This window comes from Manis pentadactyla, chromosome X (assembly GCF_030020395.1).
Source record: "Manis pentadactyla isolate mManPen7 chromosome X, mManPen7.hap1, whole genome shotgun sequence".
Classification (NCBI taxonomy): Eukaryota; Metazoa; Chordata; class Mammalia; order Pholidota; family Manidae; genus Manis; species Manis pentadactyla.
This window is the reverse complement of record NC_080038.1, coordinates 42835263-42859256: the sequence shown is the minus strand read 5'-3', so window position 1 is coordinate 42859256 and position 23994 is coordinate 42835263. Positions and strand designations below refer to the sequence as shown.

The window sequence follows — 23994 nt, the reverse complement described above, 5'->3', positions numbered from 1 at the left end:
GAAGAAAAGAAAGGGGGCATTACGATTAGCATGTATAGTGTTGGGGGGGCACAGGGAGGGCTGTGCAACACAGAGAAGCAAGTAGTGATTTTACAGCATCTTACTATGTTGAAGGACAGTGACTGTGAACTTGGTGACAAGTAGTGATTTTACAGCCTCTTACTATGTTGATGGACAGTGACTGTGAACGGGGATGTGGGGGGGACTTGGTGAAGGGGGGAGCCTAGTAAACATAATGTCCTTCATGTAATTGTAGATTAATGATACCAAAATAAAATTTTAAAAAATTGATAACTAAAAAAAAAAATTAACTGTAAGGAATTTCCTGCCTTGATTTCTCTCTGGGACATAGGCGCCTTCATCTGGGAGCATATCAAAAGGCTGCCTGCCCAGCCCCCAAGGTGGGCTGAGTTACTGTCTACTTGCTAAAGAATCTTGCCTCTTGAACTTCCTGGGTGTTAAAATGCAATCTTATCTTTGAGATGGAATTCTTCCTGCCTTTGCTATGCCGTCTACAGCTGGGTCTGCATGCTAAGTTAGTTGCTCAGTTTGCAAAATCACTTTGTCAGATCTGAAGGAGGAACCAGCACATAGGCCTGGGCCTTTTAGCATGCTAAAGTGAATCTTACACATGGTTACAAATGATTAGCATAATAAAACATGTGCTTCTCTTCTTTATCTGGGGAACATTAACTGATCTCACTGAAGAATGATTCTAGAGCATAATGTTTAACATAGAGTTTCAGTAGGGGGGTTTCCTTGTATGTAGTTACTTTGCTCTGACTGCAAATATCCTGCCCTGCCTCCTCCAGAGGCCCTCACCCTACTCTGACTACATCCATGGTCCCTGTCTCACCGTTGCTGTTGTGTTTCCATTATTTAGTTCTTGCATTTCCTGGAAGTTACACTTTTTTTATGTTGCCACTTTATTATTTCGTACATACAAATTTATGACAGAGCATTTATTATGAACTATTCTCTTTGTTGTTGTAAGTGTTCTTCAGTCATTCTGGATTTTCAGTGCTAAATTTTGAACTATGTCATTCTTTGTTTTCTGGTCATTTGACATGTTTTCAGTTAGTGTTTACTTGTGTGTTCCTTTTCTTTAGGCTTCTAAGAATCTAACTACTACAAACACAGTTAGTGCTGGAGATTTTTTACAAGGGTTCCTGATTGTAACCTTGGGACCCTTGGTAAGATAGGGAACATTCTTCTTGTCACTTCACCTGGCAGTCATTTGGAATTTCATCACTTCCAAAGCTGATGGCTTAGTGCAGCCCCTTATTGCAGCTCCCTCTCATGTGACTTCTCAAAGAGAGGCTTTAATCACTGCCACCCAATAGAGGTGCCTCTGTTGGGATGAGTTGTTACCCTGTCTTCATGCGGCATAACTGCTCAGACATCAACTTCTGGTCTCATTAGCTGTGGCCAAGGTAGCAGGAGGGGTCTCAATACATGGGGAAAGAACCATTTTAATCTGGACCACAAGCACCAAATGGGGCTCCCCCTTCCTCCCAGGAAGGAATGTAATTGGCAGCCATTTCAAGGCTTCTGGAATCTGGCACAGAGCCTGTGCAGGAAAGTTAACATAGCAGGCCTGAGGCTGTTGTCCTTAAAAGGCCTGCTTACAAGGTTGGCCCTTGGTTAGTGTTACTGGCTAAATATTGTCCCCTCTCCATGTACCCAAATTCATATGTTGAAGCCCTAATCCTCAATGAGACTGTATTTGGAAATGGGGCCTTTAAGGAGGTAATTAAGGCTAAATAAGGTCATAAGGGTGCAGCCCTGATCCAACATGATTGGTGTACTTAAAAGAAGAGGAAGAGACCCCAGAGATCTCTCTTTCCATGCATACACAGAGGAAAGTCCATATGAGGACATAGTGAAAAGGCTGATGTCTGCAAACCAGGAAGATAGTTCTCACCAGAAACCAACCATGGTGGCTGCCTTGATCTTGGACTTCTAGCCTCCAGAACTTTGAGACAATAAATTTGGGGAGGGTTCTCACCATTCTCTAAATAATGAGTGGCTCACTGTACTTAACTATACAAACACTGTGGTTTATGCTGAACACCTGCTTTCCTTCTGGGCATCTGGGATTTTGGTACATGCTATCCAAAGGGTGCCTGTGTGACTGTCCCCTGACAACAATCTTGAACTCAGGCTCATTCTTTTTTATGGCTGAATACTATTCCATCTTGGAGATAGACCACATTTTGTTTATCCATTCATTAGTTGATGTGCTTCCTTAAATTTTGCACTCTAGATACTTTGTTCACTTAATCCTAATGCTGGGAGGTGAGTCCAGGAAGCAGTAAGGTCTAAAATGGGTATAACTGAAAGGCAGGTGGCTGTCCTCCAATCCCTGACTCAGGGACCCTGGCTCCTTACATATCATGGCTCTGCCTTCTTCACCAAGTTGTGTAAAAGTTCTGTTGAATCTTTAATTTTATGTGTCAATGGAAAGCAACCTGCATTTAAAAACATAAACATCCAGATTAGCTGGGAGAAAAACAAGAATAAATTGTTTGCAAGTTTTAATTATAATTTTCTAAATTACAGGTTTTAAAGAAAGTTTCATAGTTTTAAATACAATCCAATAACTCATGGCTAATAAGAATTATTCAAGAGCTCTTCAAGGGGGCTTTAAATGATACAAACCTGTCATTATAGCACAACTTCTATATAAATGGTAGCTGTTGATAAAATTAAACATGAAGATCTTTCTACTTCAGAAAACTGTATTTCCCTCTGTTTTCTCTACTTCACCCCACCCTTGAACTAGAGACATTTTATTGAACAATTTTAACCAATAGTATTTGTATTAATTACCTTTTGCTGTGTAACAAATTATCCCCAAAACTTAGTGGCTTAAAACTATAAACATTTATTATTTTCCACATTTTCAGAGGGCCAGGAAGTCCAGCGGCACTTTAGCTGTGTGGTTCTAGCTCCAGCTCTCTCACGAGGTTTTGGCCATGATAGTGGTTGAGGCTGTGGTCTGATCTGAAAGCCTGTTTGGGCAGAAGGATCTGCTTCCAAGCTCATTCACATGGCTGTCTGCAGGAGGCCTCAGTTCCTCACCACATGGGACTCTCTATAGGGCTTCTTGATACGTCATCACAACATGACATGTGGCTTCCCCCAGAGATGATCTGAGAGAGAGAGCAAGAAGGAAGCTTCAATACCTTTTATGAGCTAGTCCTGGAAGTTAAACATTTACCTCACCAAATCCTGTTTATTAGAAGTGAGTCACTAAGTCTAGCTCACTCTCAAGGAGAGGGGAATTAAGTACCACCATCTCTTGAATGGAGGAGTATCAAAGAATTCATATTCTAAAACCACCCCACCAATAATTACAAGTCAACTTTCTTTAATAATTTTATAATGAAAGATAACATGGAACCTAGTATATCTTATACATAAACCACAGGCAGTGCAAGTTAAGACCCTGCTCTATGCCCTGAGCTGCAGGGGGCCGCACGCTTTGGAGTGCTTTCCTCAGAATGATCTGAAACGCCCTCTGGTGGCGGGGACTGGCTGGTGCCAGAAGTACCATTTGAATGAGGAGCCCCAAGTCTGGCCTAGGACCCCTGTGGGCCATGATCTCCATTTCTCCTTTTTGGAGGTGCTCTCTCTTACCCTCTACCCTATGTATAGGATCAGACAGATGCCCTGATGACCTCTGGTACTTACATCAATGATGCTGACCCAAGGCTCCATGTGGCCAGCATTCCAGGGCACTGACCTGGCAAGTTGAACACACCTGCTGGCTGGACTGGCATTTGTTTTACAGGATCTCATGAGACTAAGCCATCAGAATGGTGGTGACATGCTGATTTTGAGTGGATTTCATTTATGGCCTTTTATAGGCTATGTTCAAAGCTCTAGGTCTGAACAATGTACTGCCAGCTCTTGGGCTTGAGCTGTATGTGTGGGCCATGCACCTGCTCTCACCGGTCAGTATTCCAACTACGGTGCCACCTCCAGTACAGAGCACCCAAAAGGGGCAGAAGTGGTGGCAGGCACTTTACCCTGTCTGACCCCTGCCACTGGTATCCAGGCAAGGCATTCCCTCCACAGGCTGTAACCAGGTATCAGGGGTATCAGGTAGGCCTCTGGGCCATGTGTACCTCCTTCAAGGACTTTTGAGCCTAGTGCTCTGCAACTCCAACAGTCTCTAAACTCACCAATGTGGTGACACCATGCTCCCCCAGGTCAGTCTCAAGCCATACCAGGAATGGACATTCTTTGTATAAATGGGACTTCTCTTCTCACTCTGCTGTGGGCCCCTTGCCTAGCCTTCTCCCTGGTGGTGGTGGTGGCAGTCAAGCTTGCAGTAGGTCTCATTCCAGGAATGCAGCAAGTACTGTTTAAAGAGTTCAAGAGAAGTCATGGTTAGATGTGTTGCTCTACATTTTGCTATAAAATTCCGAACAGTAAATTTAACATGACCAGAAAATGAAGTGTTGTTCACATTTACCTGCATACTCTGTGTAAGGCTGGCTTTTGGAGTCCTTATCAACAAAGCCCAGTAACAACTTCTAGAAGTCACTGGAAGCCAGTATTCATAGGCAGCCCAATGGATGATGCAGTGTCACAGTCAGATGTAACCAGCATTAAGTAAATGGTATTAGGGACCTGAAGAGGCAAGAAGGTCTACAGTTTTCCAGTACAAACAGGTTCTAAAGAGCCATGGCATTATGAGTAATAATGGTATTGCTACCTCCTTGTGGTGGGAGAAGAAGTCAATCAGTTATGACACTGTGAAATAATAGAACATATATATATGTATATATATATTATATTTATATATATCGGTCTCTGTTCCGGTTCCTGGCACAGAGCTTCTGAAACGCTTGTAATTTTCTAAGCGATAAGAGCACTAAGAGCAACTTTTATTCTATTAAGATGGCTCTGGTGGGCTTCTGGATGACTCCTGGATGGGGGATGGTCAACAGAAATGACAAGTCATGATTAGAAGCTTGAGATTTTCAGCCTCACCCCCAATCCTCCAAAGAGGGGAGAGAGGCTGATAATGGAGTTAATAATTGATCAGGCCTACATGAAGAAGCCTCCATAAACCGCAATAGCACGGAGTTTAGGGAGCTTCCAGATTAGCAATCACATCCACACCTGGAGGGTGACACACCCCAACTCCAAGGGACAGGAGCTCCTGTGCTCAGGAAACTCCCAGACCTGGCCCTGTGTATCTGTTCATTTGGCTGCTCACCTGTATCCTTTCTTGTGTCCTTTAATAAACTGGTAAAAGTAAGTGTTTTCCTGAGTTCAATGAACTGCTCGAACAAATTGATCAAACCTGACAAGGGAGCCGTGGGAAGCTCCGATTTGTAGCCACAACTTCTCTGGGTAACTTGGGGTCTACTATGTGCAATTGGTGTCTGAAGTGGGGTGTGGGGGACAGTTTTGTGGGACTGAGCCCTTAGCCTGTAGGATCTGACTCTATTCCCAGGTAGAGAGTGTCAGAATTGAGTTAAACTGTAGGGCACCCAGCTGGTGTCACAGAATTGCTTGGTGGGGCAAAACCCCTACACATCTGTTGTCAGAAGTGAAGTGTTCTGTGAGAGCATAAAGGAGACACACAGCAAAGAGAAACACAGAAGGAGGTGAAAAATTGGATGTTTTTCCCCTTTGGATACATTTGACAATAAAGAACTTAAGTAGAGAACATAAGATGGTTCCCAGACTCGAATAGGAGGAGATGGAGCCTGGACACTATAGGGATTCTTCAGGTGCAATGACTGGACAATAAACAAATAACCTAAGTCCTTCTCTACACTTTGTTCTAAATCTTCATCAGTTAAGTCACACTTCTTCATACAGACCCATGATTTTATAATATATTTTTTAATCCAAATTGCTTATGTAGACAGAGGCCCTGCAGAAAATATTTGTCTGGGACCCCACACACCTTAGGGGCAACATGGTAGGCACCCCATAGGATGGTCCTTAATTATCCCTGCTTCTGGTGTTCATGCCTTGTGTAATCCCCTCTCCTTGAATGTGGCCTAGATTTATGGACTCACTTCTAAGAAACAGAAAATGGCAGAAATGAGGGGATATTATCTCTGAGGTTAGTTTATAAAAAGACTACAGCTTCCATCTTAGGTGCACTCTCTCTCACTTGCTGGCTCTCTCTCCCTCTTGCTCTCTCATTTCCTCCCTCAGCTGGAGCCCAGCCAGTGTGTACAGAAGTCCAGGCTATCCTGTTGGAATGGCCACATGAAGAAGAAAGGCCCCAGAGGATGAGAGGGGACATGGATGAGAACTGAACACCCAGCCAGCAGCCAGTGCCAATAGCCAGTTATGGAAGTGGCCCTTCTTGGAAGTGGACCCCCCTGCCCCAGTCAAGTCTTCAGATTGCAGCCCCAGATGCAACCTCATGAGAAACCCTGAGCCACACTGTCCAGATAAGCTGCACCCAGATTCCAGACGAATAGAAGTTGTGAGATAACAAATGTTTGTGCTTTTAAGTCATTCCAAGAAAAAAATTTTTTTAAACAGAATGTATCTAAGGATAATGATTAAGCCTATTTTCAAAGAACTTAGTGAATGCCACATGTGAATTATGAAAATGAACAAAAATTTTTATAGAGAAAAAATATTGAGATATAATATATAATAAGTCTGCAACATAGTACACATACTATGCCAAGAATATCAAGTAAAGAGATTCAGTAAGTCTGGAGCAGGTTCTAAACATCTGTATTTTAATACAACTTTATGGGTAAGTCAGATGTGCATTGAGAACTACTGGCCTCAAAGATGCTATATTTAAATAGAAAGAGTAAGATGGTGACCAAGTAAACATTTATAATAATAACTGACATTATGGCTAATCACTCTTATTGTTATTGTCTAATATCATTAGGTAAAGTGCCACCAGGACTCTTGACAATTATAGGAAAACTCATTGGAATGGAAATATTTCATAAGAGTTTTGGTTAGTGCTTTCTCTGAGTTACAACATATTATGAAAAGCAAGGGCAAAAATCTCCAGGGACTTCCTGTAAAGCATACACTTTCTAAAATATTTATATTAATAACATTTTAACCATACAAAAAAATTTAACCTGGGGAAGGCTGAGGCACTCTTCTAATTTGCCAACTCTTCCAGTGTAACTCATCAATGGTAGCACATCAGGTAAGTGGACGTATTTCTAGCACCTCTTTTTATAAGGCAAAAGAAGAAATCTTTGTGAATTTCCAGAGGTTAGGTGTGAAATTTCAAAGATAGTTTTAAGTGCAGAAGAGATCCTAAAAGTTGAATTTTATTTTATTTTATTCTATATTTAGGTCTGATTTGGGGATGGCAAAAATCAAAACATTGTTAGAGGAGATCTGAACACTTGATGAAGACTGGATCATAGGTGCCTGAGAAATAATACTGGTTACCTATTTAACCAAAGTGACAACAAAACATAAAAATAAACAGAAAGCAACATGATTGTAAAGAACTTAAGTGAGAAAACATTGATAATCAGAGAAGACATAATTTTTATTAAGCCAAAATTATTAAACTAGTCTCATTCGCCGAAGATTTACCTTAATTATGTGAGCTTGGATTCTTTAAAAGTCTCTAGGTTAGTTTCTGAAGGAAGAATCTTTTCAAGTCTAGCAAGCAAATTGTTAAAAGTTCAATTTCTTCCTTTCCTTGGAATTAGGACTATTTGATTTGTATTAGTGTTTAGTTATCTCTATATTCCAATCAGAACAGAACTCCTTGAAGAGACTTCACAGAACAATTTGTTGACGCCTTCTGGAGACAGGAAAATGTTGCACACTCACCCTCACACATCACACACTGAAGTACATACACACAGGCACAGATACACACAGAGAGCTTAAAACTTCAAAATGCCAGCTCTGGGCATAGACTAACAAACCAGACGCCCTGTCCTCTCATGTCCAACATCCCTCCATCCTTTCATACACAGATGACACCAAATGGTCAGATCATAAAGCCAAATCCCCAGGAATCACTGCCACCAGTGGGCAATACCTTGGCTACAACAAAGCCCAAACAAACATTTAACACACAAATGGACAGCTATTTTCCCTTGTTTGACCCCTCCAGGGAGCAGGGTGATATATGGTAAAAATGTCTTTTTCCTGCACTTTGGTTATTCACTGCTGCTGGAATAGCCTTTCTCAAACTCCTCATCTATCTCTTTGCACTCCTGCTCAAGAACCTGCAGTGGCTCCCTCCTTCCTGTTACCACATGGATCCAAGTGACTATTTCCTCGGCCTCCATGCCAGCCTATCATCTGGCAGAATATTCACTGCAGCCATGGTGCTCACTGTGTGTCGCAAGTCATCACAAGCAAGGCCAGGGCTGACTTTTGCTCTGAGTCTGCATCACTGGATGGATTTTCGGGGCCATTGGGAATGTGTTTCCTGACAGGGCAGAGGTTTGGCCTGTTCTATTCACTGCTGCATCCTGGCACAGTGCCTGGCAAACAATAGAGATTCAGTCCACATATGTCAGAAGAATGGAGTCCTCAGCCCTCAGCTGAGCCTGGAGGAAACTGAGGCACAGCATGGTGAGGTGACTGGCTCAGGATCATGGGTTGAACAATGCGGGAACCAGGATTTTACCTGGGCCCCCAGTTACTTACCCAGTGGCCAGTTCTTCTCTCCCCAGTCCCTTCCCTCATGCCTTCCCTGGCAGTGGTAGGGAATGCGGCTGAGCACCCCCCAGGCCACTCTCAAGGAAGCACTTGCTGCTCAGCGGCCTCTAGCTATCAGCTCTGCAGGCGGGCCTCAGCTGCTCACAGCCACCCCCCTGAGGTTCTACTCTGCCCTGGCCAGCCACAGCTGGTGACAGAGCGAGGCAGAGGTATAAAACCCAGTGTTTCCTCCCAGGAGAAGCCCCTTGGAATGGGCCACCCTCCCTCCAGAGCTCTCTCTGGGCTGGCCTAGGCTTTGTGGGAACCTGTGCCCAATCCCACATCCTCCCACTTGCCACCACAGGAATTGATCCCAACAAATGTTTTATACTCCAAATTCTGCTTTCAGACAACTTGCAACACTGGCTGTCCAGTGAAGGCCCAAGAAAATGTCCCAGTGATCCCAAGTGCCTTAACATTGCCTCCACCAGGAATTATACTAGTTTGGGGAAAGCAGATGAATGGTATGGGTACTTTGTTTATCAACTGAATGTAGATGTCTGACTAGTCGAAAGAGTCGCTAAAGCTCACCTGAGAAAATTGGAGGGGCATGGCGCAAAGTAAAAGGTGCAGAAGCAACCATTTGCATGTCCTTGGTGCTGTGTTCCATAAAACTCTGCCAACACAACCCAGCCAGTGGGTCAAAGCATGGAAACACGGGCTGCTTTTTATTCAGAACACGTTTCCATCTTGTTCTGAAGGGATAAAAAAAAAAAACACAAAAAGCCCAAGAAAACAGCAGATGGACTTCATTTTTCTGGATCTGGGAAATCAATCTTCTGGGAGCAGTGTGAAGAATCATGTCAAGCAGGTTGTTCTAGCTTAAGAAAAACTCAATAATGAAGAGTTGAAAGTAATGGTACTTAGCACTTGTATAATCTCTCTGATGCAAGAATGAGTAATATTGTGTTATTTTGGGAGCTGAGCATCAAGCCTGTCATAAAATGCTGGAACATCACCCTGCACAGATGGAGGGGACAGCCTCAGGGACTCTGGCCTGAACCTCAGCTATGGTAGGAGGAGTTTGGTGACTTCTTTTTTATAATTGTGTGCTAATTTCTTTATTTTTTACTTTAATTTTTTTATTTAAGTATATTTGATATGCAACATTATATTGGTTTCAGGCATACAACATAGTGATTCAACAATTATATACCTTACTAAATGTTCACCACAGTAAGTGGAGTTACCATCTGTCACCATACAAAGATATCACAATATTATTGACCATATTCCCTATGTTGGACTTTCATCCCTGTGATTGATTTATTTTATAATTGGAAGTTTGTACCTCTTTATCCCCTCTACCTATTTCACCCATTCCCCCACCACCCTGTAATTTCTAACCATTATTGCTTCATGCTCTGGGATTATGGCCACTGTTTTTTTTTTCTTTAAGTAACTTGAGGTTTCTTGTAGTTCAGTAATTGAGCAGTGCACATATTTTTTATTGAGATGAGGCTGTCAGGTGGAATTTGACCATCAGCTACTTTTGTCTTTGAATAACACCTGAAGATGGACCTAAGGTAGACAAATCATGATCTAATAGCAGCATTCAACACGGTATCTATGGCCACTCTGAGTTGCTGCCAAGAGGGAACACCCAAGGCCACCAGAGTCCCCTTCCTTGGTTTCAGGGGTGGGAAAGCACACCAAATGCAAACAAATTGATCATGCCCTTGACCAGTAAGAAGGGTCCGTTTTGACTGTTTAGTGCTTTTTTCCATAATTTTATTTTATCTTGGATTTCTATTGCAACTGCTTTTCACTCTGCTTTTACTTTTCTTACAATTTTTATTCATTATTTAAAAAATCCTTCAGAATCACTTCAATGTAGACATAATTTGGTTGATTTTGGAATTTTTACTCAATCTACATGCCCTTGTCACTTAATGTATGGAATTTAATCGATTAATATTTATTGTCAGAATTTAAAATCTGTGTTTTATGTTTTCAGTACTTTTTATGTTTCCTTTGTATTTCTTTAGTGGTCTGCCTTTTGTTTCAAAATCATTTCTCATTCTTTTTCAAGTGATTTGGAAGTTCTACCTCCTGTTTTTAATTCAATTTGGGATTTTTTAAAAACTTGGTTGAATCTACATTGATCTAATTATTCGCAGTAGGAATGAAAGAATATCTATTCATTCCTTCTCTGTTGTGTGAAGCGGATGTGAACACTCCTGGGGGCACACAGACAGGAGTCTGGATGCTCTAAGAGTCACACAGACTGGCTAAAGGCATGCTTGGGGTAACACGGACTGGGATGTGGACCTGCATGAGTCACACAGAGCGCAATTTGGAAACTGGGGTCAGAGAGACTGGATATGGACAGTCCTGGTGTTACAAAGGCTGTCGTATGAGCAGTTCTAGGGCCACACAGCCTGGGGTGCCAACACTCCTCAGGTCACAAAGACCAGGATGTGGACACTCCTGGGTACATACATACTGGGGTATGGACCTTTTGTGGTCACACAGACTGGGTTGTAGACACTTCTGGGGTCATACAGACTGGAGTCTGGATACCTGTGGGTCAAACAGACTGCCTTATGGAGACTCCTTGGCTCACACAGTCAGGTATGGATCATGGAAATGTTATTATCCCAGTCCAAGATGCCACTAGAATCTACATTTATTTCTGTGCACAGTTTTGTCCACATTCCCTCACCTCATGACACCTGGTTGCAGTCTGTATTTCATCAGTAGTGACCACTTTGAAGTCCTTAGTATTTTTCATCCACTGTATCTGAATTCAGACCAGAAGACCACTAATGCTGGGGTATTTACCACAAGCCCAGGTTTGAAGTCTTACCAAAGGGGCATAGATGTCAAAAGACTTAACAATGGTGCAGGTTCAAGGTGAGAAAACAGCATGGATAATGAAATAGTTAACACATGCCTGGGTTCGTGCTCTAAAACAGGAGAGTATTGATGGTGGCATTACTAACCAACGCTCTTGTTTAAGGTTAGGTCAGAGGGGCATTAACAGTGGTAGCCTTGTCAGAGTCCCCAGAGGAAGGCAATACCACCAGAGGGGAACAGAATGGAAGAATTAACAGGGACTGTGGTTCAAAGCCAGATAAGAGAGGCACTGATGTAGAAGAGTTAATACACAGGGTTCAATAATAGACCACAAAATCCCTGATGGTGGAATAAAGAGACCCAGATCTGAGGTTAGGTCAGAGGGGCCAGGATTTTTAATTAGTTAACAATTGTTCTGTTTGACTAGACAGAGAGGTGTTGATGTTAGAATAGTTAGCAAGTGCTTGAACTCAAGACTAGAGGGCACATTCATGATGTACTAGCTAACAGAGGCCCTTGTTTTAGGGTCAGACCAGAGAAACAGGGATGAGGGCAATTGAATAAATACCTGGGTTTGAGGTTAGCCAAGAGAGGAATGATTCTAGAATAGTTAACAGAGCCTGAGGTTTGAGTTCAGATCCTTGGGGCACTGATGATGGAAGAGCTAACTGTATAAGTTCGGTGACAGACTTACAGGGCACTGGTGACAAAGCACTTACCAGAGAATCTGGTTAAGGTCAAACCAGAGGGGAATTGATGGTGGTACATTTAACAGAGGTCTGGATTTGAGGACAGGCCTGGAGAGGAGGGATTGTGGAATAGTTAAATGGCTGTGTTGGATAATTAACCCAGTAGACCTTTGAATATGGAAGAGTAAACAAGTCCTGGTTAAGAATCAGAAAGATGAGTCAGCAAGGATAGCAGAAGACCTTTGATTAGGGGCCAGGATGACATTGAAGGTGGAATGACAATAAAAGAGACCCTGGCTTGAGGACAGACCAGAAGGACATTGATATTGTGGTGGTTAATTGTGGACCGAGTCTGAGGTCAGACCAACCTCAGCATTGTGAGCTTAAGGAGCATTGTGGTTTAAGAGTTAAAATGGCCTGGGTGCAAAGTCAGATCAGAGAGGATTGAGGGTTGGATAGTTAAAAAGAAGCCCAGGTGCAACCAGCAAGGCTTTCTTGGATAAAGAATTAATGGAGGTCAAGCTTTGATCTGAGACCAGAGGGGCCATTCAGTTAGAATATGAAATAAAGGCCTGTATTCAAGGTCATACCAGAAGAGCAGTAACGTAGGATACTTCACAGAGACCGCCATTTTTAAGGTAGTCCAGAAGGGCACTTAATTGTTTAATAGAGGCAGTTAGGCCAGAGAGAAGGGGTCTTGGAATAGTTAAAAATTGAATCAGAGGACCTCAATGTTGGAATAGTAACAGAAGTGTCCACTCATGGTCAGAGCAGAGGGGTGCCAGTGGTGGAAAGCTAACAAAAGCTCAGGGGTTTGGTTGGATAAGGAGCCTGTCATGTCAGATTAGTTAAGAAATTGCCCATGTGAGAATTCAGATAAAGGGGGTCTTGATGGAGTAAAAGTTAACAGAGCCTGGATTTGAGGTCAGACCAGAGATGCCTTGATGGTTCTGGAGTTCAAAATGGACCAGCTAGAGCACAAAGCCAGGAATGGTGAGATACTGACTAGAGGCCCAGATTCAAAGTTGGACTGAAGAATAGTCAGCAAATTTCAGTTCCAAATAAGATCAGAGGAGTAATGATGGTGGAATAGCTTGTAGAAGCTCATGTTCAAGTTGATCAGAATGGAGTAATAACGGAATAGTTTATAGGCACACAGATCTAAGGTCTGCCCAGAGGGGACTTATGCTTTGAGTGATACCAGTGTCCTAGGTTCAATATCAGATCAGAGGGGCAGTTACAGAGGGACAGTAAATAGAGGCCAGGGCTCAAGATAAGATCATAGGGGCATGAATAGTTCATTGAGGTCAGGCCAGAGGAGCACTGAGTGTGGAAAAGTTAATAGAGGCTCAAGTTGAAGTTTCAGATTTGAGGAGCATTGATAATGAGTTAGCTGAGGCCTGGATTCAAGAGCAAAGAGTGATTGACAGTGGACTTATAGAGTCCCAGGTTGGAGTTTAGACCACTGTGACACTGATAGTGGAGGAGTTGAAAAGACGTAGGTTCAAAGTTAAACCAGGGGTTTTGATGGGGTGGAAGCAGTACTAGACTGGAAGACAATAGCTGGTGGAATATTATACAGAGGCCATGTTTTGAATGAGATTTGACCAGTAGTACACTGATGGGCAATAATTAACAAAGACCCAGCTTCAAGCTCAGACCAGAGAGGCTCCTGATGAAGTAGTTAAACTCACAAATTTGAAGTCAGACAAAGGGCATGGGGCAGTTAACAGAGGCCTGGACTTGAGGCAAGACTACAGTAGTATTGACGGCGGAATGTTTAAAAGTTCCAGATCTGATGTCAAACCAGAGGCACAGTATAATAGACAAATTAACAGAGGCCCAAGTTTCACCAATAAGATATTTTTTATTATTTGCTCACTATTTCCTGTTAGGTTGTCAGTGAAGAAAAGGTACTATGAAGATGAATTTAAAGTAGAATGTCAACTCATTCTACTAGAGTGCCACCTCAAAATTTCACAAGGAGCAAACTCCCACACTCATGTGTGACAACATCCATGACCAGCCATCTTGTATCCAGGCTCAATAAAGAGAGTGTGAATAAAAAGGCTAAAGAAATGAAGAACATGTTCGTGAAAAGTGAGGCCCCCCCAAGTGTTCTTGCCCGTCACTGAAACATAACATGCGGGAAAGTCTCACAGCAGCCTGAACTGACCTCCGAGGAAAGGTTTATTTCAAATCTGGCCCCTGGCTGGCATCTGGAAACTTATACTATGTAAGGGTTACCAGCCCCTACAGATGCTAAGAGGGGCTCATGTGCTTAAACTGTTCACATAAGCACTGTGGTTTATGCTGAACACCTCTTTGCTTCTGGGAGTCTGGAAGGTGGGTGTGTGCCAGGCAGGGGGTGCCCATGTGATCAGCCCCCTGTAAAAACCTGGGAACTGAGTCTCTAATGAGCTTTTCTGGTTGACAATGTTTGGCACGTGTTGTCACAACCCATGGCTGGGGGAATTAAGTGTGTCCTGTGCGACTCCACTGGGCCCGGACCCTTGGAAGCTCGTGCCTGTCTCTGCTAGCCTTGGCCCATGCACCATTTCCCTTTGCTGATTATGCTCTATATCTTTTTGCTGCCATAAATCATAGCTGTATATACAACCATATGCTGAGACTGAGAGTCCTAGCAGACCATGGAGTCTGGGTGCTCTTAGGGACCTCCGACAGAGATACATGATCTGGATCAAGAGCAGGCCAGCTCTCAGGTCCCTATCGCTTCACCATGTACCTTAAGGGCTGTCAGAGGGAAGCAGCAGGCAGAAATGTTTTTGGCTACAAGCAACCACACTGTCAGGTAGTGTGGCGTGAACAAACAGGTTATTTTCCTTCCCCAACAAGGCTGCTGGTGTTTTCTCAGCAGCTCCACACCACTAGGCCAGCTTACAGTCTGTGACTGTGCACTGAGCACATATCTCTAGATGCTAGTCACACTTCCCACTGATGCATCTGGTTATGGCAGCCTATGGAGCTGGATGGGAGGAGTTGGAGCAATAGCCTCTTTGACATTTCTGGCAACTCTGATAATTTCTTGGGGATGCAGGTCACTGACGGGGCAGTTTGGTTATTCATCTGTCTAGCCCAAGCTTTCTCTCCACATTTGAAGCTCCCCTCAAATGTTGAACATCGCTTTGTGATTTCTGAGTCATTCTAGGCCTTGACTAGGAGCTCTGGGTGGGTGTGGAAGGAGCTAAGGGTGGTCTGTGGTTGGAGAGAGAATCCCCATCCTCTCTACCCCCACCACCCCTTAGGAGCCGTGAGCTCAGCCTTAGGGTCCACAGTTGTACCTGTACCAGCTTGGCTCTGCACGTCCCTAACACCTCCACTCCCTACTTGTGGGGAACCCTGGCGCCAGGGGCAGCCTGGGAGCCTGAGCTTCCCTGAGGAGTCAGCAGGGCCCTGCGGACTAATGGGATGAAACCCCTGTGCTGGAAGCCAACATTTCCCCCTCAACTCCTCCACTGCCACCACTCTGGCCCAAGTCCCCATCACTGCTCAGCCCCACTGCTGCAGGGGCTCTTGACTGGTCCCCCACTTCCCCCTTGCCCCCCAGTCTGTTCTCACAGTGCCCACAGGGATCCTCTTACAACCAAGTTGGACCACACCCTCCTCTGCTCAAATCACTGCTCAGCCCCACTGCTGCAGGGGCTCTTGACTGGTCCCCCACTTCCCCCTTGCCCCCCAGTCTGTTCTCACAGTGCCCACAGGGATCCTCTTACAACCAAGTTGGACCACACCCTCCTCTGCTCAAAACTCTCTGGTGATGCACCCCTCACTCAGAGTAACCAAGTCCTCTCCATGCCCATGAAGCCCTCCAGGATTGGGCATGTCCAACCTCTTCTCCTACCATATTCTGGTCTAGCCACACCGGCCTGTACAGTGACCCTTCTGGCACACTCCAGCCTCAGCACATTTGCACTGCCATTTCTCTCTGCCTAGCATGTTATTCTCCCCCCGACACTATGGTGCTGCCTCTCATTTTATTCAGGTATTTGTTTAAATTGCACCAGCAAGAACGTCCTCCCTGATCACAGCACCCACAAGAGCCCAACTCCCACTCCTGCAACTTATCTCCTCTCTTTGCCTTATTTTTCCTCACGTCATTCATCTTGAACTGACTTAAATTTATTACACGTTTTTGTCTACTATCTATCGCCTCCACTTGAATGCAAGCCCCATGAGGGCAGGGATTTTTATCAGTCTAGGTCACAACTGTACCCCAAGGCCTAAAACAGTTCCTGGCATATAGTAGGTGCTTAATAATTTCTGTCCAATGCATGACCATGTAAAACACTTGAAGTGGTGCCTATGATACTGTAGATATTTGGTAAGTGGTTGTTGAATGAGTAAGTCAGCACATGAATGAATATGGGAACCCCTCTATCTTGGGTCCTAGAGCCGCCCTCCCACCCCCAGCAGACCTGGCAGTAAGCCAGCAGCACAACCACAGGAACTTTATTTATAAACACAAGGCTGGAGCGGGAGCTGGGTGAGAAGGTAGACAGTGGTAGGGCCTGAAGGTTCCTACTTCTGCTCCCGCCTCCAGACAATGACCATGCCACTGGCGTCACTGGAAGCCAGCAGGCTCTCATCACAGTTGAAGCTGACGTCCAGCACAGGTGCGCTGTGGCCCTGCAGCTTGTTGACAGCAGCCTTGGCTGCCCGTTCCACGTCAAAAAAGTGCACACACATGTCTTCACTGCCTGTCACTGCCCAGATGAGACAGAAAGGCCATCAGGAGGTGACACGGGAAGCAGGGGGGTGCCCTGGGTGTGAAGTCTCTGAGGCGTCTGAGGTGGTGAGGGATTTACATCAAGGTGTGAGGTCCCAGTGTGGTTTGGGTGGTGGGGGCGGTTGGGGAGGACCATCCTAGATGGGAGGTCACCTAGCTGTTTTGGTTCTGTGTCCAGAGTGTGAGGTGTCTGAGCAATCTGGGAGGCTCTGTGTCTCAGGCTGGAAGGTTTCTGGGCCATTTGGGGGTCTGTGGTCAGAGTGGGAGGCTGCTGAGATGTGAGCGTTCTCAAGGCCCAGGAATTTAGGGCACCAGGGTGTCATACATCTGAGCCAGATCAGCACCAGCCCTGGGCCTTGCCCCTCCCCAGCCACCCAGACACCCTGACCCTATGGGACTCACCCACACAGGCCCCCTGGCGGAAGGACATGAGGGGGCAGAAGATACTGCGCACAGGGTGGGAGCTCTGTTCAATGGGGAAGCTTCTCTTCAGCTGCAGGGTGCCCTCGTTGTCTACCACCCTGAGGGGAGGATGAGAGCAGGTTGAGGCACAGCCTCAGTTCCAGACAGGGATGAGTGGGGGCCCAGTCTGTGTCCCCACTCCTGTGCCTGAGTTCTTTCCAAGGGCATGAAATCCAGTTTGGAGATGACTGCATAAACCTGTAAAGCAAACGCTGGCCCCTGAGGTAGTGACAGCTCAGACACTGTAGCTGTTGGATAAATGGTGAGCCTCTATAGTTTAATTCCCTAGTTTCTCTTTCTAAGGGGCTCTGAGAGAGCCTGGTGTGAGGACCCACCCAAAGAAAGGCAATGGCTGGCCAAACTATGCAGCCCTGCACCGTGGAGCACCACATGGCCACTCAACAGAACAAACTGAAGCAATTGCAGGTGACCTGGGGATACTTCTACAGCCATTGTCTGGTGGGAAAAGTGAGCTGTGGATAAGGATGGAGGAGCTCACTTCTGTAAATTAAGGACCCACCCTCAAAATCTGTGGGGGTGTGTACAGGCCTAGGACTACAGCAGAGAGAACCAAACAGAGAAAGGTACATACAGAATTGTTAGCATGCTTTACTGGGGCAGGGGGCAGGCCGAGGTGGCAGGAGGGAGGAGGGCAGGGAGAGGATGGCAAGAATAGGCAAAACTCTTGGGAATTTCCTTAAATTAAAAATCGTATGTGTATGTGTGAGTGCTGCATGTGTGTGTGTGTACATTTTTTTAAAGGAGAAGACAAAATAGTGGAGTAGAAAGAATGCTGTTGAGCAGTGGTTTTCAGGCCTGGCTGGACATCACTTGGTATCATTTCCAATATACCAGTACCTAGTCCCACCCCAGGGCTAAAATCACTGGCCTGGACTGAGGCCTGGCCATGATGTTTTGAAGCTCTTTAGGTCATTCCAGCATGCAGCCCAGGCTGAGGACCACATCTGGTAACATCATATGTGAGTGGGGAGAGGAATCCACACCAAAAAAGAAAGGAAGGAAAACAGGCCACTGCTCTGCCCTAGCCTGTTTTATGCCTCAGTTTGCTCATCTGTAAAACGGACATGATAAGAGCACCCACCTCACAGCGTTGCTGTGAGGAATAATTGAGGTGACAGGTGTACGGTGCTGCAAAAAGGGCCTGGCCCAGCAACTGCTGTGTAAGCGCCAGCCACTGCTACTGCTATTACTGCTGCTACTGGTATCATCATCATCATCATCAGGAGACTGGACTCCCCACTCAGTGAGATAAGCCTGATGGAGGAGACAGGCTCTCAGGCCCTATGCGTCTTCATCTGATGGGAGACAGGGCTCCTGTTCCAGTCTGATGGAGGTGGCAAGCCACCCATCTCCAGGCAACCTGGAAAGGGGATACCCACCTGTAGAGCAGCAGCTTATTGAGGCAAGCATTGATAAGCAGTGAGGGGTCCCGGGCCTCGCGGCTGACCCAGGAGCGGGCGGAGATGCTGGTCACAGGGCTACCCTCATGTACCACCAGACGCTTGGCTTTTGTCAGCTTCCCTGCGACAACAGAGGGAGGCAGAAGGAAGGGTGAGGGTGATGCACTGGGAGGGTGGGAGTGCGAGCACCCAGACGCAAGCCTGGGACCTGCCTACCTGTGGCCATGTCAAACAGGAAGGAGAAAACACTGCCATGGTCATCACCCGCCCAGAGCAGCCGCCCAGGGGCATCAAAAGACAGAGAAAGGACACGGCCTGTCAGCTTGCTGGAGCCACCTTTCACTTTCTTCCCCGTGGAGATGTTCATGACATGCACGTTGTGCTTGGCATTCCCCACCTGTAGGTGAGACCCAAACACCATCATCCTGCTCCCAGTCAGTCCCTCCTGGAGTCTGACCACAGTGGGGCTGCTGTGGATGGGACTAGCTGGTCCCTACTGGAGTCTAATCACAGTGGGGCTGTGGCAGGTAGACTAGAAGGTGACCCAGGCCTTTAACCCTCCCAAGCCAGCCCCTCTTGCAATCTGACCAGAGTAGACAGCTGCTCCCCAGACCCATAATGCTGCCCCTTAGCCAGCAACCCCTGTAGTGGGCAAACCACAGGGCCATCTCAGGCCTGTAATAACTCGTCTGCTCCCTAACTGGCCCTTCCTGGAGCTTTGACTGCACAGAGGCTGCTGTAGCTGCTGCAATAGAAAGGGCCCCAGAGCACAAGCTTATTAGGCCGGCCTGCTTCTACTCCCCGCTCAGGACCAGGCCAGACTTTTCATTTCCTGCCCCTGCCGTCTGAATTTCCATCATGGGGTTGGACCACAGTCACTGCCACTGAGATGAGATGAGGGTTACCTGCTCTGCAACCAGCAGCCCCTGCAGCTGATAGGACTGAAGGGGTGCCAGGCCCCTGACTGGTGCCCCTTGGAGTGAACCTCCGCGAAGCCATTCCAGACCAAGAACTGCATCCCCATTCTGACCTCTTTCTCTCTGAGTCTGACCACAGGAGGACTGTGGGGTGGACTACAGGAACCCCCCACCATACTGATTTCCTGGGACAGCCCTCCTGGGCTGGCATCCCCACCCTCAACAAACAAGGGTCCTAGAACCTGACCACAGTGAGGTTGTTGTTGACCGGCTGAAAGGTACAGCAGAGCAATTCAGCGCCATCAGGGTCCGGGATCTCCCGGATGCAGAGGCCATCCTCAGAGGCCCAGATGCGCATGGTAGCATCGAGTGAGGTGGACACAAGGATGTCATTGGAGAGAGACCAGGCGAAATCCGAGACACCACGGGTGTGTCCTCGCAGCACATGGAGCACAGTGGGTGGGGCAGGCACCAGCTGGCACAGAGAGATGCTGCTGTCAAGTGAGCAGCAGGCCAGGCGGTGGCGGTCATCATTGGCAAAGCGCACCCTTGGAACTGCAATGCGAGGGAGCCATTTGTGAGAGTCAACACACTCATTGGGTGCTTTCGTTTGTTAAAACCTCTGATCTGTGGGCCAGGAGCCAGGACCCACTGCACCAGGCACGGTGGCCTCAGCAAAGGGCTTTCCTCAGCTGAGAAAGGGAGTTGGAACCTAGAAGGCCCTCTGCCATAAGGTCCCTGAACCTTAGCAGGTACTTTGTGGATTGCAAAAGGCTTCTGCAATGTGAAAAGGCTGCTACATCTCAGCAAGAACTTTACAGTTACCAAGGTCTGGGCAGTGTGCGAAAACCATGCTGCCCTTTGTGAGGGGATTTCTCTGCAGCAAAGGCTTTGAACTCTTCCAAGTGACTCATGACCCCAGAAGCCTTCTGCAAGGGATTCTTTACGGTAGACAAAGCACCTGAGATTTTGCAGATCACTAACTTTTAGGTTTGCAGAAGGTTTTACGTATGGCAATTCCTTCAAAGATGGGCCAGAGACTCTGTGTTCCAGAAAAGCATGCACTCGGTGGTAGTCATAATTTGAATAAATGTGTGGTGATGAGATTTACCACCCACTGACTCACCTGCCTCATCTACGTGCTGGTCAAAAACATGGTACATGCCCGCAAAGGCATAGTTTTCACTCAGTGATGTGTCCCCAGCCATGGCTCGACTTGCTTCTGCCACTGATGTGGGCACCACACTGCCAGGTGGCCTGAGCCCCAGTGGGAGTTGAGGGGTAACAGGAAGACAAGTGCTAGAGTTCATTCTGCTGTTGCTCTGTGGCCCCTCACAAAGCCCAGCCCTCAGCTGCCCCTGATGTGTACCTGTCCTCATAGACAGCACGGTTCATCTGTGCCTGCAGCTGGTAGGAGCCTCGGCTGACAGAACGGCGGTGCCCACGGGCCCCCAGGGCCCGAGGATCATCCTCGAAGTCCTGCAAACAGAGAGTCAGGGTGGACACCATCTTGAGAACAGCCCTCATGAACCTATAAGGTCTGGACTCTTTAAAATATACCCAGAAGTAGATCTATTCTCACCCTGTCCACTGCCACCACTGCCTGGACCACTGTGGTGGCCTCTGTACTAGTTTCCCCACTCCCACCCTTGCCCAGCTCATTACTCAATAAATGTTCTCTGGACAAAGAATGAGCACTGTTTCCCCAGAAAACCACTGGGCTTCATTCAAGTCTCAACTGTCATCTCCTCTGAGAGGCACCTCCCTGACCATCCCTATCAAAAATAGCTTCCCTCTGTCCCCCACACCAGTCCTATTTTATCCCCCAAGTCTGCTTTATTTTTCCTTCTTAGCATTCCTCAATACAAGCCATGACAATTACTGACTTTTTACCTGGTTTGCTGTGTTTAGCTCCTTTATTGCCAGTTTATCAACCTGTTTATCTTGTTTTTTTGTCTCTGCATTGACTTATCTCATATATTATCTTTTTTTGGTCTCTGCTCATCCTAAGAGCCTGGAACAGTGCCTCACACATAGCTTGACAAGTCTGTTGAGTGACTGTCTAAGGAGGCAAGTGGTATGTGTGGCAGGTGGTATGTGTGGCAGGTGGCATGGGGAGGAGCTCACTTCCATGCGGTCAAGGGTAGTTCGGCTGCTGCGGATTATGCTGTTACTATACGCGCGAGCGCTGCCTGGCTCAGAGAGGGGTCCGTAGCGCTGGCCCAACAGCTGCCCACGCAGCCTCAAGTACTGCCGACGCAGTGCTGGAGGGTGCCCAGCCTTGGCATTCTCCCGCAGTAGCTGGCTGCGCCGTCGGATATACTGTGTCCGAAACTGTGGAAACGTCGGTGTGCGGTATGCGTTGTACCTGTGATGGTAGGAGGCAGGGCGGGCAGCAGGCACAGGACAGAGGGAATCAATCAGCTCGGGAGATAGGGAAGGAGAATGAGGTAGATGGCAGTGAAGGGTGAGGATGGCAAGTGATCAGCAGCGATGCTGGGAGTCCCTCTGGTGCTGTGATGAGGGTGAGTCTACAGTTATAATGGCCATGGCGATGATGTCAGTGTGGGGACAATGGAGGCAGTCTGCATCTTTGCTGGAATTGGTATGAGGTGACCAAGTCAGTGTAGACAACAGTAGAGGTCAGTCTGACATGGTGATACGGGTTAGGGTGGGGCAATAGTAGGGGTCAGTATGAGATGGTGATGGGGTCAGGCTAGGGAAGTGGTGGTGACAGAGAAGTCTGGGGGGCAATAGTGGGGAACAGGATGTCACCAGCCTGGGCTCCGTCACCCCATCTAGTTACACAGTCTCTATGCGATTGCTCATATTTGACTGCATTTTCCCAGAATGCTCTTACGACCCTCCGCCAACCCGTCACTGAGGGAAAGCCCCAACCTTGCTATTGCGCATGCTCACCTCCGGCTTACCCACGAAGCCTCAAAGGACACATTTTCCGCCCAGCCTCACTTATCGCCATTGCGCATGCGCCAAAATAACTTCCGCTCCCATGGGCTCCGCTCCCACAGGATCCGACCCCACGCCTCACCTCGCATCTACTGCTAAGACCTGCTGCCACACCGCGGCCATTCCCCGTCCTCCTCTTCCGGCGTGTCAGCCCGCGGGAGCCTGCAGGACAAGGGCTGGAATGTCAGCGTCTCAAGTGAAGGGATCTAGTTCCGCCCCTTGCGCCAGGCGATCGTTGCCATAGACACCGAGTCCCTCCACGCCAGGATGTTGCGAAATGCCACCGGTTGTTAGCATGGTCATCACCCCAGCCTAGCCCTTCCCGGGCAGCGCCCTGCGAACTCACAACAGAGATCAGATCGGACCCCGCCCCCGATCGCCATAGCAACGCCACTGCCCCCGCCTACGAATCTTTGGCATTCCCCACCCATCTTGCCACCTCTGCCCCACGCCTTCCCTTCTCGGGTCCTAGAGTAGAGCCCGGGATCAGGGACCACCACCTCCGGGGCTGCCTCCGGCTCTTAAGGTCCCGGGGCGTCCCTAAGACCAGCGTCTCCCTTCCCTTCTGTCCCTCTTCTCCCTCTCGGGATCCAGGAAAGATGGCCGCCTACTACCAGGAAAAGCTGCTGAGCGCAGAGTGAGTCGATAGGAATCGTCAGGGCGTGGGGGAACCACGCAGGCGCACCAAGGCCCAGTAGCTTCCGGCACAGGCTCCGCCTCTTAAATTCTATTCCATACCCCACACCCGCGCACCCTACCTTCCGTCTCTGACGGGAACTTCTTGTATGCACAAAAATAATACCCAGGGGACACAGGGACAGGAGCGAGTATGTAAATCACTCCCTAAAAATCAGAAATCCGACCTTAAAGGAAACATGACTGTATTTTGAAAAAGTGGTATAAGCTGCTTTTTAGCAGCACAATCTTGGCCTAGCAAGATTTGAAGCACAGAATAAAAAATAGTCACATGCGCATTAGCCCCTAGAAAGTTTTCCAGTTTCTTAAGAGTGACTCATACACCTCTGGACACCCCCGTGATGAGAAGTTCTGTAAGAGGGAGGTTGGGGGGAAGTGGCGTTTGGGCTTGAAAGCTCCCAGGGAGCTTGATCTGGGTGGGTGTGAGTGTAAAGGCAGAGGTCATAATTAGGTACAAGCTTTGCGGTTTGGATCCCAGGAGGCTACCCTCACCATCCTTATTTCAACTCCCAACAGGAAGCTGCATGTCTATTCACCTTAACGTGAGGAGGATAAACAGAATTTACAACATTGAAATACAAGATTTAATAGCTTCCTATTAGATC

General features: G+C 47.0%; 1 protein-coding gene and 1 long non-coding RNA gene across 9 annotated transcripts in view; one reads left to right on the top strand and one right to left on the bottom strand.

Annotated features, from left to right (window-relative positions):
- The window catches only part of LOC130682029 (uncharacterized), a 63321-nt gene extending 56800 nt beyond the window's left edge, over positions 1–6521 (top strand). The window contains exon 2 of the long non-coding RNA XR_008995335.1: positions 6190–6521. This is a non-coding gene — a long non-coding RNA (uncharacterized LOC130682029). The remainder of the gene's footprint in view (positions 1–6189) is intronic.
- WDR13 (WD repeat domain 13) lies at positions 2523–23341 on the bottom strand. Of its 8 annotated transcripts, none has more exons than XR_008995333.1 (11): positions 23191–23334; positions 22776–22855; positions 21854–22094; positions 21096–21205; positions 20853–20983; positions 19974–20281; positions 19026–19206; positions 18789–18930; positions 17329–17447; positions 4191–4369; positions 2523–3155 (listed from the first exon to the last, which is right to left on the bottom strand). XR_008995333.1 is itself a non-coding variant. In XM_036917203.2 (10 exons), the coding sequence occupies exons 2-10, from the start codon at positions 22814–22816 to the stop codon at positions 4347–4349; spliced, it is 1296 nt and encodes a 431-aa protein (XP_036773098.1). In that variant the 5' UTR covers positions 22817–22855; positions 23191–23334; the 3' UTR covers positions 2523–4346. The 8 variants fall into 8 exon arrangements, 5 of the variants coding, with proteins under 5 accessions (XP_036773098.1, XP_036773094.1, XP_036773093.1 ...); XR_008995332.1 differs by having other exon boundaries at positions 2523–3138; XR_008995334.1 differs by having other exon boundaries at positions 2523–3138; positions 4236–4369.
- Between the last annotated feature and the right edge of the window lie 653 nt (positions 23342–23994).